At 44.4% G+C, this 18,203-nt stretch overlaps 2 protein-coding genes across 2 annotated transcripts; one reads left to right on the top strand and one right to left on the bottom strand.

Moving 5' to 3' along the window:
- Window positions 1–1,366: 1,366 nt before the first annotated feature.
- inha (inhibin subunit alpha) lies at window positions 1,367–2,843 on the top strand. Its single transcript, XM_027020169.2, has 2 exons — window positions 1,367–1,667; window positions 2,101–2,843. Exons 1-2 carry the CDS (start codon window positions 1,367–1,369, stop codon window positions 2,841–2,843), a joined length of 1,044 nt encoding a protein of 347 aa, XP_026875970.2.
- A 2,173-nt stretch (window positions 2,844–5,016) lies between these two features.
- LOC113583684 (gap junction gamma-1 protein-like) lies at window positions 5,017–11,797 on the bottom strand. The gene is made up of 3 exons (XM_027020137.3): window positions 11,604–11,797; window positions 6,829–8,029; window positions 5,017–6,721 (listed from the first exon to the last, which is right to left on the bottom strand). Exons 2-3 carry the CDS (start codon window positions 7,985–7,987, stop codon window positions 6,708–6,710), a joined length of 1,173 nt encoding a protein of 390 aa, XP_026875938.3. The 5' UTR covers window positions 7,988–8,029; window positions 11,604–11,797; the 3' UTR covers window positions 5,017–6,707.
- Window positions 11,798–18,203: the final 6,406 nt, after the last annotated feature.

Raw genomic sequence — 18,203 nt, 5'->3', positions numbered from 1 at the left:
TTTGTCTATTCATTCAGCAAGCTTTTTTTTAAAGAATAATAGCTACAGTGGGGTGAATTGAAGCCAGGCAGTAATTGGTCCTAGACCTCAGCTGCGCAATGCCAGCGTCATTCCAAACCTGCATCAGGGATGAGAACCCGGCTCAACTTGTTTATTTGTCATTGGCCTCTGTCCCCATCGACGTGTCCGTCAATGTCTCCATTTCAAAGCAGGCCACTAAGGTAGCCAAAGCGGGCAACTAAGGGTTAAGGTAGCCAAAGTGGGCCACTAAGGTAGCCAAAGCGGGCCACTAAAGGTTAAGGTAGCCACCTCAGTGGCCCGCTTTGAAATGGTAACTGTGTGACAAGATGCACATAAATAGAATGTCAGAATAGAACAGACAAAGGAGATTCTAATCTGTCCTGGTGTTTGTGTAATCTCGGTGCTGCTGGATTTAAGAAGTGTGTGGCTGCTTCTTTGCCTCCTCTGCTGTGACACGGTTCATGTGAACCCTGGCACCCCGCCATGTATGCACGCATTTCGCTGGGCAAGGTCAGGTGTGATGATAATGTAAGCTGTGTTTGTCTTATTCACACTGTTCACATTGTGCATTGTGAGAAAACAGGTGCAGGGTTGGAAGGGTTCTGCTGCAACCCAGCGCTAAGTCACAAAAAACCTAAAAAAAAAAAACGGACATACGCAAAGCCACCAGTTAACAGTGATGATGGGGAGAGTCCCTGAGCACAGGCTTGTTGGCACTGTCCACGCTATCCACACTTGGACTCAGTAACCACGCATACACACAACAGTTAAGGTCTAAGATATTTTCACATCCATTTCATATAGAAGGTCACCTTACTGCAGGGCAGGCTCTTTAATGTTGAAATTCTTACTTTGACAGTGTCTTAAAGTAAAACAGTGCCTAGACTGTGTCGTTTTCAGCATGCAAGGCCTTTTGTTTCATGTTTTTGGGAGTTTTGGCGAGCATTATTCATGAAGCTCTTATACACTGTAACCCTGTGGGTTTCCCAAGGTCAGAGAAAAGGGACAACAGCTTTCCAGACTGTTCTATCAGCCAGCCTCTTCCCCACTGGCCACACACCGATAGTGGGAATCCAGATACCAGCGTCAAAACCACGGGGGATTCGTAGGCAGATCTGCACAAAACCACGACAGCAGATCGCAACCTCAAAGGTGCGGAGGACAGACAGACAGGCAGAGGACAGACACATCTTAGAGAAGTTAGCCACATTTTATCTAGTCACCTGGCCTTTCGCTCCCTTGTCTTTCCGAATCAGACTGGTCACGGATCGGAAAGCGCCGTGAACCTGGTTGAGAATTTGTACCGTCTCAGAGGTCATCCCCCAGCGTGAGGAGAGGAACAGGGATGCGGTGCAGGTGGTCCCCCCTACTTACCTACGCCCTGGTCGGGCTGTTGGCTTGGCTTTGTCTTCCATGCCAAGGCTGCCAGGGAGAAGACCCCCCCCGGGAGGTGGTGCTGGACTGGCTGAAGGCGCGGATCCTGGATGGTCTGGGGCTTGACGGGCCCCCCCCGCACACGCTGCCCTCCCTCCCCAGGGAGAGGGTGGACAGGGCGGCCCGACACGGGGCCCGGCGAATGAGCAGGGAGACGAGAACGGAGAGGAGGCATCAGGACGGGTCTCAGGTCATCCTGTTCCCCAACTCAGGTCTGTAGCTCTGCGTCTGTGTGGGCACAAGAAGCAGCCCTGATCAATTTAGCTAACGTTTGCCTTTTTTTGTTTAGTGCGAGTCATTTGAAACTTCAGTAATCGTGCCATGGTATTTGAACAATAAAAAATCATTTTAAGAGATTGTCTTACTGCTTTGGCTGGAAAGGGAATTCCAAAATAAGAGAATAAACTGCTTCTTATTTCAGCCACAGGGAGTGAGCAATAAATATTCTAGAAATCATAAATACTATAAAAGTCAAGAAAGTATTATGAAAAGTCATGAAAAGGTAATAAACCATTGTATGATGATTCATTTTACATTTTAAACGTATTTGTCGTGTTAGGACAGAGGGCAGGAGTTGAACGTTCACATCAGGAATACCCTGATATCTTTTTCACTTTGCATAACCCTCCGGATATGTTTTTGTAGACTCTACCTGCGAAGACACATCAGACCCCTCCTCAGACACGTCCCCCACTCACTTCACCTACTATTTCCAGTCTTCTCCAAGCAGCCAGGAGTCTGTCATCACTTCAGCACACTTCTGGTTTTACGCGGGTGAGGCCATCGCGGGGAGAAGCACCGCCGCGCCCCTCTTCATCCTCACGTCAGTCCAGGAGCTTCTCCAGGCGTCCGAGAGGCCGTGGAAGAGCAGTCCGGACGGCTGGACCACCTACAGGCTTGAAGAGCGCACCCACGCGGCACTGTCAGACGGGCCCTTCGCCCTGCAGGTCCGGTGTCCAGCCTGCGGTTGCTACAGCGCAGAGGCGGACAAGACCCCCTTCCTGCACCTCCACGCCAAGCCCCGCGGCCCCGAGCGCGCTCGCCGCACCCCCAGAATCCCCTGGTCACCTCATGCCATCGAGAAGCTCCGCAGGCCGTCCACGGAAGGCGCCGGCAGCGACTGCCACAGGGAGCAGATTGAGATCTCCTTTGATGAGCTGGGCTGGGACAACTGGATCGTGCACCCCAAAGCGTTCACCTTCCCATACTGCCACGGGACATGCGCCAGCCCCGAGCGTTTCACCACCGCGCTGGGCCTCAAGCAGTGCTGCGCCCCTGTACCCGAGAGCATGAGGTCACTCCGATTCACCACCACCTCGGACGGGGGTTTCTCCTTCAAATACGAGACCCTGCCCAACATCATTCCTGAGGAGTGCAACTGCACCTGACACCCCTGCCCACCCCCTTTCAGTTTCCTTTTATTATCCCCAAAGAAGATGATGTCTGTTTTGCAGATAGGCATGCTAAATATGCAACCTAAAAACAGAAGCTACAACATTCAGCAACCTCCACAGAAACACAATACAACTCACATACATCAGATAAAGCAATAATAAAATCAGGTGTTGCTAGAGAAAAATTGGCAGCAGCAAACATCGTGATTGTAATGTAGTAGATGACCTGGAGACCCATCTTAGTCTTGAACAGTAAATATACCAGCAGTTATTTATATAGCCACCTCAGCAATGCTCTTAAGATGATTCTTATCTTGGACATTTAAGTTCCCATACCAAGAAAAATCATACAAAATATCCAAACAGATTCAATAAATGACTCATAAAAAAGGCTCAATCTTTCTATCCATGCTAACATGTTTCACTTCCTTAAAAGAAAATATATTCTCTGCTCCTCTTTTTTACAGATTATGTCAGTATTCACATTAAAGGTCAATCTTTAAGGTCAATGAAAGTATTTATAATTGACTAAATCAATTGCCATGCCATTAATAAATAAAGGCGACGGAAACTGGGGCACCATATGGAAGTCGATATTCGTCTCTTTTGTGTTTGTAATGTTTAATTTCATATTCATATCTGTACACTATAGACACGCTGCACAGCCACTGGTCTCCGCATGCTGCAGCAGGCTAACTGCACATCTGAGGACATCATTTTGTGTAAAGAATATACAACATTGGAGTCAAACTTCCTTGTGGTGAAGGGAAGATAGTCTGTGATAAAAGACCATTAACCTTAACTTGCTGTGGTCTTCATGTTAAAAAAAGCCAGAATCCAAGCAGCTAAGTTCAAACCAACATTCAGTTGTGTTTAGTTTATTTACTAAAATTTGAGCTTTAATTGTGTTGAAGGCAGATGAGAAATCCACAAACAAAAGTCTCACATGAGCATTTGAACCTTCAAGACGTCTGATAAGAAGGTTAATCGGAGTCATAGCGGCATGATCTGCCCCCTGCTGGATCCAGATGTAAACTGTACTGGACCTAAAGGTTCCCGAACTAGATCCAGTAGTGGCTTTGTCTTCATTGCCAGAGATGTTAAAGCTTCAGCACAGAAGTCGTTTGACTCCTTCAGTCAGTTACGTTTGGCAACAGGAATGACAGGCAGGACTTTTCCCACAAGGGGAAAATAAAATAAAATGAAATAAAATATATTACTTGGCTGCTCTGCACAAGCATTCAACCACATACCTGGGATATTGTCTGCTTCAGGGCTCTTATTTAAATTTGCCTTTCAGGATGTTTTACACAGAGCAAATCAAAACATGTATAAACTAGTTGTTTCCATCCTAAAAACACTGTTTACTGGAGAGTGAGTGCCTTCAAATGAGTCTTGTTTCTCTCCATCTCACTATTAAAAATGTTAATTCTATTGGCTGTGGTGTCTCTTTGTACACAGTCAGAAATCTTTAAATTATTGCTCCTAAACCTTTCTACTTTATTATCATTTTTAGATCCTAATTAACCGTTCTTGATTCCTACTTTAACTTCTTTCTTTATAGGCTGTTTCTGTATCGTTGAGACACTGCGTTTCTTAAGAGCTCTTTATCGTTCTTTGGGACCCAGGGCCAGGACCAACAACTGCACAAAATAAAACGGAACTAGATACAGGCAGCCAGCTCAATTACATCAAAACAGGAGTCTATAAAAACTGACCAGTTTGTGCAATCAGAACTACTGTGCAGACACGCTCCCACCAGTCCAGCCCTCAGCAGGTCCGTATGCATTAATTTAAGACCCATAACAACCGTCCTGGATTTTAATGATCTCTTGTAGGGCAGGTGATGAATAACTGGAAGTTAATGAGAGTCTTTCGTGTTAAACTTAAAACAAAGGCACTTCACATAACTAAAAATCACAAAAGTAACCAAAATAAAATTTTACGTTAAAATGTCCATTGAGTTTGTTATAAAAAAGATGGAAAATGTTTTTTTTAATGGCTAGAGGGCAGTGCAGAACTGTGTGCAAGAACAAACACACACACACACACACACACACACAGTTTACTCTTGCATTTGCTATTGAGTTGCAAAGTTACTAGTGGTGCTGTACATTAAGAAACATTAGCTTAAAATATCACAGATAATACGCATGAGGCAAATATGCATATTTAATTTTTTTTAATGCAAATATGAACAATTAAAGACAGTCTACAGCAATGTAGAGAAATCTGTCTACAAGTTACCGTGATGTTGTTGACCTCACCTCACAGTGAGAGAAAAACCAGACAGACACTGAACACTGCACTTCTTCCAGTTAAAATGACAGACACTCCTAGAATGGTACACAACAAACAAATGAGAAAACCGCACGCGCCGAGCTTCTCTGGTGCAACATCTTTCTGAATCCAGCTTGTCCATTATGAAGAGTGTGTTTCAGTACCCCTGATCCAGAGTCCAAACTTTTACCTGAACCAAAGCCCTTAGTATGGATGTTGAGAAATGTTAGTTTACTCACTGCAATTACTGAGTTACTGGTATTATCAAAAGTGCATTAATGTATTTAAAATATATATATAAAAATAATAAGGCTAAAGTGTTAAGTATGATTACATCTGAACAGCACATTCTAGTATTTATTTTTAAGTTACCAATTTATTGCCTTAATGAAGTGCATTTTCTGTACTATAGCGCAAACCAGACAATGAAAAGCTGTTACCGCACAGACATTACTGCAATGTATAGTTCAACATGTTTCAGATATTGCCAAACAGCTTTGGTTAGAAGTTAGAGCACAACATTAACTTACATTATTCAAGCATTTTCCAGGTTTCTTTAGTACTGTCCAAATGTGGTCAAATGTACATTTATGGCAGTATTATTATGCGAAGGCCATGGTGCATGTTTACTCTTACTGATCAACAAACAGGAAGTCTACTGCACACCCCCTCTTGTGTGAACCCAAGGCCCTGGAGAAGCCAAGCCCAAACCTGGGAGATGTGAAGGTACCCCAAAAGAAAGAGAGGAACCACGAAATGACACAGCTCATCACATCGCCGCTCGCATGTAATATTTACACCAGAGCCTCCATACTGGACTGGCTTTGAAGGCCTTTCTGAGCTCTGGTTTAAGGCAAACATGCTGAGATGTGCAGTATAACCCCTTTAGATGGAGAACGTGCCTTTGCGTGAATGGTGGCTTCTGTGTCTGACCCATCATCACACTAACCCGGTAACTGCCCGGTTTAACACCCGGGAAGACGTGCCGGCATAGGCGGGCCTGGCAGAGCTTATGCTATGACAGCTTTTGGGCCAGTTCTACCTGCCGTCACCAGCCTTAAAAGGACATTCAGTGGCTTCTCCACAATTGCACGGTTTGTAAAAGTGTCAAACTCGACCTGCACGACCCTCATACTGACTGTAGAACCCCAACTGCCTTATCAGGAGGAAATGGAGCCGAAAAAAAAAAAAAAAAAAGTGAGCATTTTAAAGTGAAGAATTTGTCTTCTGTCCACGGTGAGTTTGTTTTTAACTCCTACAAGCCTCCCGACGACCTAACCAAGAGGCAGCTGCCGTGTATGCGCTGTTGCACAGAGCCCGTAGTAGTGTTCGGCAATGGCAGTTCCCACCTCTGCCGACCATGTTCAGTATAAAGACCTTGACATTGCAAAGCTATAAATTCTCTCTAATACTGAAAGGCACATTCTTACCCTCCATCTCGCAAGCATTTGGTGTACACACACACAAAGACAGACAGACAGACAGACAGACAGACAGTCACTCGCAGACTTGCACAGACATCTTCAGTGAGAGTGAGTTCTCCAATGTGTGCATCCAGTCCCAGTCAGCAGCAACGCATCACGCATGGATGCCTTCAGAAAACAAACATCACAAGAAAGTTTGGAATTAAAAAAGCAAAAGTCCAAAAAAAGAAACAGGCCGAGAAGGAGAACCAGACTTCCGCCTGTGACCCACCCACCTTTCTCAGCAGAGCTCACATGCTTTTCCTGGGCAAAGTTGAGGCGGTTCTGCTCCGCTGCCGTGCTGTTGGACTCTGCGCCGCTGTCGTGCGACGCTGCCCCCTGCTGGTCTTCATGGTGGTACGCCTGGTCCAGGTGCCGCTGCGCCATCTTCAGGTGTCTCCGCAGCCGCTCCAGGTCCCGGCCGGCCGCATCGTCACCCACCTCGTTGCCCGCCTCTTCCTGGAACTCGCCCTTCGAACGGCCCGATCCCATCTTCTTCAGGGCGGTGTGGTAGCCCGGGGGGGCGCTGGCCAGTCGGCGGCAAAGGGCATCTGTCCCATTGCTCGGGTCCCCGGCCGGGGTGCGTCGCCGCTCTGCCCGCTCGCGGTAGGAGTCCCTCACGCCGCCCACGCCCACGTGGAGCATCTCGAGCAGGGTGAGGGCCAGGCACATGGCGCTCACAGTGTACATGACGAGCAGGAAAATGGTCTTCTCCGTGGGCCGAGAAACAAAGCAGTCGACGGTATGGGGGCAAGGACTGCGCGTGCACACGTACGACGGTGCAACCTCGAAGCCGTATAGCACGTACTGGCCGAAGAGAAAGGACACCTCAAAGGCGCTGCGCGACACCAGCTGCAACACGTACACCCGCATGAGGCCATCACGCCGGATTCGCCGCCGTCCGTCATGCTTCCTGGCCGCACCCACACCATCCACCTCCTCCGCGCTCGGCCGGTCCTTCTCGGACGGCTCCAGCTCCTCCGCGATCATGGGTGCATCCTCGCCCGTCTCGCCTGGCTCCTCGTAGTCGCAGTTCCGGGACACCACGGGCACCCGCTTGCGGCCACGGGGCCGGTAGTCATTGTCACTCATGCGGGCGATCTTGTGCATGGCGTAGCCCAGGTACATTATGGAGGGCGTGGAGATCATGATGATCTGGAAGACCCAGAAACGCACATGCGAGAGCGGTGCGAAGGCGTCATAGCACACATTCTCGCAGCCGGGCTGCTGCGTATTGCACACGAACTTGCTCTGCTCATCATGGTAGATGGTCTCGCCACCCACCACAGTCAGCACAATACGGAACACAATCAGCAACGTCAGCCAAATCTTGCCCACGAACGTGGAGTGCTCGGAGATCTCATCCAGCAAATGCGTCAGGAAGCTCCAGCTCATGCTGCTGTGACGGCAGGAGGCGTGTCAGCACGGAGTAAAAATCTGAAAGACAAATCCACTACAGTCTATCCACACCTCCACAGCGCAAAGACAGAGCTGTAATCTGTCCTTTAATGAACATTCATGAAATCAAAAGACAAACATCAAGACATTCAAACAGGGCAACAAACTATAATAAACTGGATGTACGTCAATTAATAGTAGAATTTAAATCTTAGCAGAAATTACTAGGCAAACTTGACAACAGCTGACATGTGGCTCAGAGACCAAAACAAGCTTCAGAACACTTAGACGTTGATGTGTAAAGCTGACAGAGCACCAAGAAAATTCACTTTCGCTTTACAGCCCAGCGGAAACGTCGTGAACTGTGGAGACAAGGGCCGAGCGGCTCACATGCACCCCTTCACACCACCTGCACCTCAAGCAACAACAAACAGACCCAACGTGTCCAGTAGAGGGAGCCACATAGCACAGAAATCAGCAGTGCTCCAGAGTCGCTGGCCAGGAGCAAGATCACCAAGGCCTGACGGGTTTTATCCTCTTAAACTCATTACGTGAAAATTCTGGCTCATTGACCTGTTCTTCCAAGCACACCCTGGCCCCGTGCAAAATCTGCCTGCGTCATCCCAGCCTCTGATCGTACAAAGAACCTGGGAATTCTTCCTTTGTTCATATAAAAAAAATAATAATAACCCGCGGTGAAAGAACAGATTGTGTTTGGGGCGTATCGTCTTGCGGATTAATTAATCCCACCTCTCTCATCATCTCCAGAGCTGGCATCCGTTCGAATGCCCTGCCTCGGTTTCGGCACGCTCTGAGCAAACCTGTCCCCCTCTCTGCGCCGCTAAAACTCCGTGGCTCCATTTCAGAGACAGTGAGGTTCCACCAAGACATGGGAAACATGTTTGAAGCCATGGCCTCCACAGCCTGTAGAAACACCCGATTCCTGCTACGGGGTGTCGCGCAACACGGGGATGAGGGCAAGATTGTGCCCATCGTATTCCGTTTTAGTTTCTGTGACCAGAAATTTATATAAATGATATCAGCACTAACAGCACCTGCCATTTGCTCATCTAATCTCGGACTGTCGCCACCAAATAAAATCTGGACGCAGCAGAACTGGACAGAGATCGTTTCGATTGCCAAGCGGTCGTCTGTCCTTAAATCTGGTCACTTTATTCTTCACATCAGACAACGCTCCGATTTGAGCTTCTACATAATTACATCGCCATGTTATTTGATAGCCGGTTCACATGACATCAAGAATATTACCAAAATCTCTTTCGAACATCTAGGTAATATTAGCAAGCTCATGTTTTTTCCCTGACCTTCCGATACAAAGAAACTTATCCATGCCATTGTAAGGGTGTTTTTTTATTTTTTTTTTGCAGAGTCACGTTCTAACCTTCTCCGGAGGCTTCAGTGTGTGCAACACCGTGCTGCCAGAGTTCTCACACTTCACGGCGTGCTCAGATTACCGCTGTACCACTCAGCTACACCTTGGCGGGTCTCAGTCTTGTACAGCACCTTGGTGCAATGCACTTTCTAACCCAAATAAAAATGCACAGACTTGGAACTGTTTTTAACACATTATTCAAAACTCTAAAAACTTTTTTTCTGCCCTTTATCAAGGTTTAATATTTATTCATTTTTTTGTCAGTTTATAGTGCTTTGGGTTTAAGAAAAGTGCAATTATATACTGACTTATTTCATCATTGTGATTATTGTGTACAAAACTAAGTTTACATTTGCATTAATTGAAACCCACTCATTTCACGGCAGCTCTGTGGTTTGCTTTAAGATAGTGAGGTTTTGTTGGTGCGCCTACGTAAAAAAGGGCACATGCTAAAGATTCCTCAAGCCTGAACAGTCCCAACAACCACAACTGAAGGTTACCTCTGTCAAGCATGAAAAAGATAAAAGACAAGTGTAAAATAAGAATTGTCTGTTACTTTCTGGGATCAGAGACCAAAATGGCTACTTTTAGTTGCTTCACATGCAGTCTATTTAAAAGATGACTGGCAAGTCAGAGCAAGCTGCCCACACGGAGCGGAGCAGGAGGAGACACAGGAAGCCTCACTGGTCAGGAGGAGCTGGGAGGGGGTGGAGATGAAGCTCGCTAAAAGGAGGAAGACATCAAGACGCTGCACAGTTGACAATCAGGCGAGAGCAGAGAGTTGAGGGGAGTCTTGAGTTCAAACAAACTCTCCCCAAGCTGCTGTTTAAACAGCGAAGCCTGTAGTGCTTCTCCAACTCATGACAACACCATGCCTCGAATCCATAAACCTCTAACCACAAGTCATTATCATTCCATTTTAATATGAAAGACTAGCTATCTAACTGGGAGGCATGTATCAAATTAAGTACCAACATGTGGGTTCACACCAGAGTATGCCCACAGATTTGCAAGATATACGCAAAACAAATTCATTAAGGAATCGCATGGCATAGCAGAATCCTGTTGCATCTTGGGTAAGGACATAAAATTCTAAAAAAAATTTAATAATAAATATAAATAAATAAATAAATAAATAAATAAATAAATAAAAGGGTTAGCACAAGAGGTCAAATAAACTGCCTCTGTCATCAAAAGAACCAGAAGGTCAAGAAACAAGAAGAGGTCACTCACAAAACACGCAACTAAACGCTGGGCGAGGCGGGCCTAAACGCTAGGCGTGCTATCTACTACCAGCATGGTTCCACTGGGACTAGTTTTACAAACCTTTTCAGGCCAGGTTCTGCATTCTGAACTGGACCCAGAACACATGTTTACATTGGTTATTCATACATCATACCATGTCAAACTTTACATTTCCTAACATAAAATCACAGAAATAAACAATTGTTTATTGTTATGAGGAGTTGACATCTTTGATGTCACACATTGTCCTGATAAGTGCTAGAAAGCACCAGTAATTTGGTATGGGGTGGATCACCAATCTTACCCGTGTCTTCACGTTAAGGTCAATCAAACAAATAAAAGCAGTACAGGAAAATAAGTGATCAATTTTACTGGTGTTTGAATTACTGTGTTCTATTAGTATTGGTAAAAATCTGCGAAGAGGAGCGGGGATGCTCTGTGCTACCTCGACACCTTAAAAGACTCTGAAATTTAGGCAAGACTTTTTGGACTGGCCATTTACGGTCGTTCATCATAATTTAATCCCGTTAAGAACTGGGTTTAGAGTATCTGCGCACGCTTACTGACATCCTAAAGCGGGGGGGGGGGGGGAACGAACTAATAACGTGTTGTAATAAGGAATAGTCTTTATCGTGGACGTTAAAGTGTAGAAACATTTACAGTACCGACAACAGTTAACTTACACGCGTTTATCAGAAGGAAAACTCCTTTTTCCTTTATTTAGAGCGCTCTAAATAAAGCGTTCCACACGCGACGAGAACATCAGTCACTTACCAATTATACAACAGATGCTCTAATTTGACACAAACGTAAATTCCACACAACGTGTGATCGCACTTTCCTACACGAATATTACAGTTCGTTTCTTGTGCTTCTACGACACTTAGTACTTTGTCACACTACTTTTGCTAGAAACCTTCGTGCGACTTCCGAGATAAAAGGTCCAAACTCTTTTCAGGCCACAGAACCACGTACCTGAACAACGTTATCAGCGGCTTCCGTTCCTGCCGGTGAGGTGACGGCGTCTCAGCGCTTCACAAAACATCCAGGCGTAACGTTAGTTTCTCACCATCAACCCCCTTTTCTAATAAACCACTCGTGTGTTGGGGTTGAACCATGTGACCTCTCCATCCTTGTTGGTATTTGAGATACAATGAAGGGGCAATCTTGCCGAAACCTCCTCCCAGTACTCTGCGTAACCCGCTGCGTCGCAGTCATCCTATAGTTCATGCAACCTGTCCGCGTAACACCGCACACACAGTAGTATTCCCCTCTAGGGTCGTATTTAACACCACACATGCACACACAGTACTATTCCCCTTTAGGATCGTATTTAACACCGCACACGCAGTAGTATTCCCCTTTATGGTCGTATTTAACACCACACACGCAGTAGTATTCCACTTTAGGGTTGTATTTAACACGGCAGATGCAGTAGTATTCCTCTTTAGGGTCGTATTTAACACCAAACACACAGTAGTATTCCCCTTTAGAATGCTATTTAACACCGCACATGCACTAGTATTCCCCTTAAGAATCGTATTTAACACCGCACACACAGTAGTATTCCCCTTTAGGATCGTATTTAACACCGCACACACACTAGTATTCCCCTTTAGGATCGTATTTAACACGGCACACGCAGTAGTATTCCCTTTTAGGGTCGTATTTAACACGGCACAGACAGTAGTATTCCACTTTAGGGTTGTATTTAACACGGCAGATGCAGTAGTATTCCTCTTTAGGGTCGTATTTAACACCACACACACAGTAGTATTCCCCTTTAGTATGCTATTTAACACCACACATGCAATAGTATTCCCCTTAAGAATTGTATTTAACACCGAACACACAGTAGTATTCCCTTTTAGAATCATATTTAACACCAAACACAGACACACAGTAGTATTCCCCTTTAGGGTTGTATTTAACACTGCACGTGCCTGTGCGTGTGCCTACGCAGTAGTATTCCCCTTTAGGGTCGTATTTAACACGGCACACGCAGTAGTATTCAACTTTAGGGTCATATTTAACACGGAACATACAGTAGTATTCCCCTTTAAGGTCGTGTTTAACACGGCACACACAGAAGTATTCCCCTTTAGGCTCGTATTTAACACCGCACACACACACGAAGTAGTATTCCCCTTTAGGGTCGTATTTAACACCGCACACACAGTAGTATTCCCCTTTAGGGTCGTATTTAACATGGCACACACAGTAGTATTCCCCTTTAGGGTCGTATTTAACACCGCACACACTAGTATTCCCCTTTAGGATCGTATTTAACACGGCACACGCAGTAGTATTCCCCTTTAGGGTCGTATTTAACACCACACACGCAGTAGTATTCCCCTTTAGAATCCTATTTAATACCGCACATGCACTAGTATTCCACTTAAGAATCGTATTTAACACCGAACACACAGTAGTATTCCCCTTTAGAATCGTATTTAACACCAAACACAGACACACAGTAGTATTCCCCTTTAGGGTCGTATTTAACACCACACACGCAGTAGTATTCCCCTTTAGAATTCTATTTAATACCGCACATGCACTAGTATTCCCCTTAAGAATCGTATTTAACACGGCACACACAGTAGTATTCCCCTTTAGGGTCGTATTTAACACGGCACACACAGTAGTATTCCCCGTTAGGGTTGTATTTAACACCGCACACACACTAGTATTCCCCTTTAGGATCGTATTTAACACGGCACACGCAGTAGTATTCCCTTTTAGGGTCGTATTTAACACGGCACACGCAGTAGTATTCAACTTTAGGGTCATATTTAACACGGAACATACAGTAGTATTCCCCTTTAGGGTCGTATTTAACACGGCACACACAGTAGTATTCCCCTTCTAGGGTCATATTTAACACTGCACAGGCACACGCAGTAGTATTCCCCTTTAGGGTCGTATTTAACACGGCACACGCAGTAGTATTCAACTTTAGGGTCATATTTAACACGGAACATACAGTAGTATTCCCCTTTAGGGTCGTGTTTAACACGGCACACGCAGTAGTATTCAACTTTAGGGTTGTATTTAACACAGCACACACAGTAGTATTCCCCTTTAGGGTCGTATTTAACACTGCACAGGCACACGCAGTAGTATTCAACTTTAGGGTCATATTTAACACGGCACACACAGTAGTATTCCCCTTTAGGGTTGTATTTAACATGGCACACACAGTAGTATTCCCCTTTAGGGTCGTATTTAACACGGCACACACAGTAGTATTCCCCTTCTAGGGTCATATTTAACACTGCACAGGCACACGCAGTAGTATTCAACTTTAGGGTCATATTTAACACGGCACACACAGTAGTATTCCGCTTTATGGTTATATTTAACACCGCACACACAGTAGTATTCCCCTTTAGGATCGTATTTAACACGGCACATGCAGTAGTATTCCCCTTTAGGGTCGTATTTAACACCGCACATGCAGTAGTATTCAACTTTAGGGTCATATTTAACACAGCACACACAGTAGTAGTCCCCTTCTAGGGTCATATTTAAAACTGCACAGGCACCCTTTAAGGTCGTATTTAGGGTCATATTTAATACGGCATGCGCAGTAGTATTCCCCTTTAGGGTCATATTTAACACCACACACGCAGTAGTATTCCCCTTTAGGGTCGTATTTAACACGGCACAGGCACACACAGTAGTATTCCACTTTAGAATCATATTTAACACCACACACACAGTAGTATTCCCCTTTAGGATCATATTTAACACCGCACACGCAGTAGTATTCCCCTTTAGAATCATATTTAGGGTCGTATTTAACACTTTTCCCTTAGCACAGTGGGCTGCAGAACCAAGAGGCTACAATCATTCATTTCACATGAACGACTTCTTTCCCTTTACTTGTATCAGTTGAAACAATTTTGTATATTTATTAGTGCAATATTTCTTTAGTAGCAGCAATGTAATGTACAGATCTCCCCCCCCACACACACACATACACACAGCAACACCACCACCACCACAAACGAACAGGTTATATTGGTACAGTAACATAAATTTAGCTGGATGCCAGCTATTTCATTTAACCCCTTTTCTGCTGCACTCATTACTATGCTGTTACATCAGATATATTTCCACAAGAGAAACTGACTGAAATTATTTTTGAATGCATTTAAATTAGCGATATGTCTTTGGAAAAACTGCAACAGTGCAAACATACACTAGTAAAAGATATTATATATACTGTTTAATGTAATGCCAAATTTATTGCAATCTGGAAAGGTTAAAAACATTGGATATCCAGCAGATTCAAACATTTATGGATGGTGGTGATTATGGATTCCTAGAGATGAATTAAGCCTAGTCTGAGACTAAATGCCAGTGCTAAAGGAAAATCTTCAAACTTTTTAGTCAAGTCTTAGTATTATTCTTGGTGTGCAAAACTGGCTCTTGGTGTTAAACATTAAGAAAATTCATAATCTCAAATTATGAAACTGTTTCTACCTTCTCAGTGGTTTATACCTTTTAATGTAAATTCTTATGCAACCAATCAGCAGAAATCGTAACTGACTTTAATTGCAAAACAGTGAAAGTGGTCTTAAGTGGACAGCACAGATCTCACCCAGACCTGAGCCCAAGGACCTTAGCCTAGCCCCAACCGATTCACCACAGTGATAGAAAACAAAGCAGGCAGTGTATGAATGTTTTTAGAAACTGACACGTGATGTCAGACTTGTTAGAAGCCGGCGGCTAGACTGGAGCTCCACACCTTTATTGCTGGGTTTCTAATGAGTGTCAGGAGGGAACTAGTGCCTGTGTTTTGTCTCAGTGTGGAACAAATGGATACAATCACTGAAGACATTATTGTATAAATTGTTTATGTAAAGAGTACTGTGGCTTTCATATGGTTTAAAATAAATGACAAATTTGTCATTTAAAAAACCCATACCATTGAACCCCAGCCAACAGGTCCTCAGTCAAACCCCAATAAACCCATACCAATCTGAACACCAACCAACAGGACCCCAAGCCAAACACAAAAAGTTTATATTTATCTAATTACACATTATAGTCAATATCCTCACTTATGGCCAATGTCAAATGTTTTACAGAGTTGAGAGTAGTCTACTGTAAGCACCCTGGTTACCTTTTCCCTGTCCACAGGACAGGTTAACATTAACTTTACCATTAATATTCATAAAACTCCCAGAGTACTGTAAGGACTTTACTAAATAAAGGACATAATCTATATAAAAGCACACACTCACAGCTGTTTCTCGCAAAATAAGTAAGTAATCATTTTTGACATTTATCTTACACAGAGAAAACAAATATCCAATCACATCTTACATTCCAGTGATATAATAAAAAGCAATGGAATTTCTAACCTAATATGTAATGGTCTGTTCTAGGATGAGATTTTTTTTTTAGCAGGTCAACTTTTGTGCATAAAGAGAGTGATGACTATGGGGTTTAGGTTGGGGTTAGGGCTAGGATTAGGATTAGGGTTAGGATTAGGGCTAGGGTTAGGGTTAGGGTTAGGATTAGGGTTAGGATTAGGGCTAGGGTTAGGGTTAGGGTTAGGGCTAGGGTTAGGGTTAGGATTAGGGCTAGGGTTAGGATTAGGGTTAGGGTTAGGGCTAGGGTTAGGGTTAGGATTAGGGCTAGGGTTAGGGTTAGGGTTAGGGTTAGGATTAGGGCTAGGGTTAGGATTAGGGTTAGGGTTAGGATTAGGGTTAGGATTAGGGCTAGGGTTAGGGTTAGGATTAGGATTAGGGTTAGGGTTAGGGTTAGGGTTAGGATTAGGGTTAGGATTAGGGCTAGGGTTAGGATTAGGGTTAGAATTAGGGTTAGGGCTAGGGTTAGGGCTAGGGTTAGGGTTAGGATTAGGGCTAGGGCTAGGGTTAGGGTTAGGGTTAGGATTAGGGTTAGGGCTAGGATTGAGACCTCAGGCATTCAAACAGCAACATGGGAGATCGCTTGAAGAATAATGGTGTTGTACTTAGTTAATAGTTAGTCACAAAACATTGTTATTTTGCACTCATTTGAGTAATATTGTTATGCATGACACTAAGCAGAATGCTATTTTAACCATTACCTAGTTTACCCCTCCCTGTGTGTAAAGAATGATATATTGGGAGTCTTGCTCTTACAGATATAAGCAAGATTCATAGGGATATCTTTTTAAGTTCAAGTTCAAGAGGTTTTATTGTCATTTCAGCTATATACAAGTACACAACAAAAACGAGACAATGTTCCTCCAGGACCATGGTGCAACATAAAAACAACAGTGCAACAGACAACATGCTACACAAGTGCAAACAGTCCAATATAGTGCAAAATGTCATTAAATAAACAATAATAAATACAGGACAGGACAAATACAAAATACAAAATGAGTAGACAGTGCAATTTAGTACAGTACACAGTACTGGGCATATGTAAAGCGAGTTGTAAAGCGAATCAATGACATGCTACCCTGAACATAGCAGTCACCGGTAGCAGCCAGAACAGTTCAGAGTACAGTGCTGGTTTAGTACAGTACTCTAGCAGCAAGTAGGATAATGTGCAAGACTGCAACAGGAGTGCATAGTTTATTTGTGTGAGGTTTGACTTCAGCACTAGTCCGATGCAAAACAATGTGTGAGTGTGTGTATAGATATGTATGTATGTATGTATGTATGTGTGTGTGTGACTGTCTATAAGCATGTATAGAAGTGCCCATTTTGGAATCCGAATTGGAATTGGAGTTAGCCAGAGTTCAGGAGTCTAATGGTTTCTGGGAAGAAGCTGTTGCACAGTCTGGGGGTGCAGAACTGGATGCTGCGGTACCTTCTTCCAGATGGCAAAAGGGTGACCAGTCTGGAGGTGCGTGTGAGGGGTGTGTGGGGTCTTTCACAATGTTGGTGGCTTTCCAGGTGCAGCGTGTTATGTAGATGTTCGTGATGGAGGGAAGAGAGAGCCCAATGATCTTCTCAGCTGTTCTCACTATTCTTTGGAGGGTCTTGCGGTCAAAGGCAGTGCAGTTCCCAAACCAGGTAATAATGCAGCTGCTCAGGATGCTCTCTACAATACCTCTGTAGAAGGTAGTGAGGATGGGTGATGGGAGATGGGCTTCCCTCAGCTGCCGAAGGAAGTAAAGACATTGCTGGGCTCTCTTGGTGATGGAACAGGGTCCGGGTGAGGTTCTCCGCTATGTGAACACCAAGGAACTTGATGTTCTTGACGATCTCCACTGAGGAGCCGTTGATGGCAAGCGGGGAGTGATCTCGCCTTGCTCCCCTGAAGTCAACAACCATTTCTTTCGTCTTGTCAACATTCAGATACAGGTTGTTGACCTTACACCAGCTCAGCAGTTCTTCTACTGTTTTTCTTCTACTTCTTCTACTGTGTACTATTCTACTTTTAATGAAGATTAACATATGCAATAATACATGCCATAAATGAAAACAGCAGAGATGATCAGACACAGCAGAGTAGGGGTGGGCTTTATATCATGAAACGACTGAACAAAGACACGCACAATTTACAGTCATGGCCAAAAGTTTTTAGACTGACAAATTTTGGTTTTCACAAAGTTTGCTGCCT

This window comes from Electrophorus electricus, chromosome 3 (genome assembly GCF_041902795.1).
Source record: "Electrophorus electricus isolate QZ-2024a chromosome 3, ASM4190279v1, whole genome shotgun sequence".
In the NCBI taxonomy this organism is placed as follows: domain Eukaryota; kingdom Metazoa; phylum Chordata; class Actinopteri; order Gymnotiformes; family Gymnotidae; genus Electrophorus; species Electrophorus electricus.
This window is presented reverse-complemented; position numbering and strand designations above follow the sequence as displayed.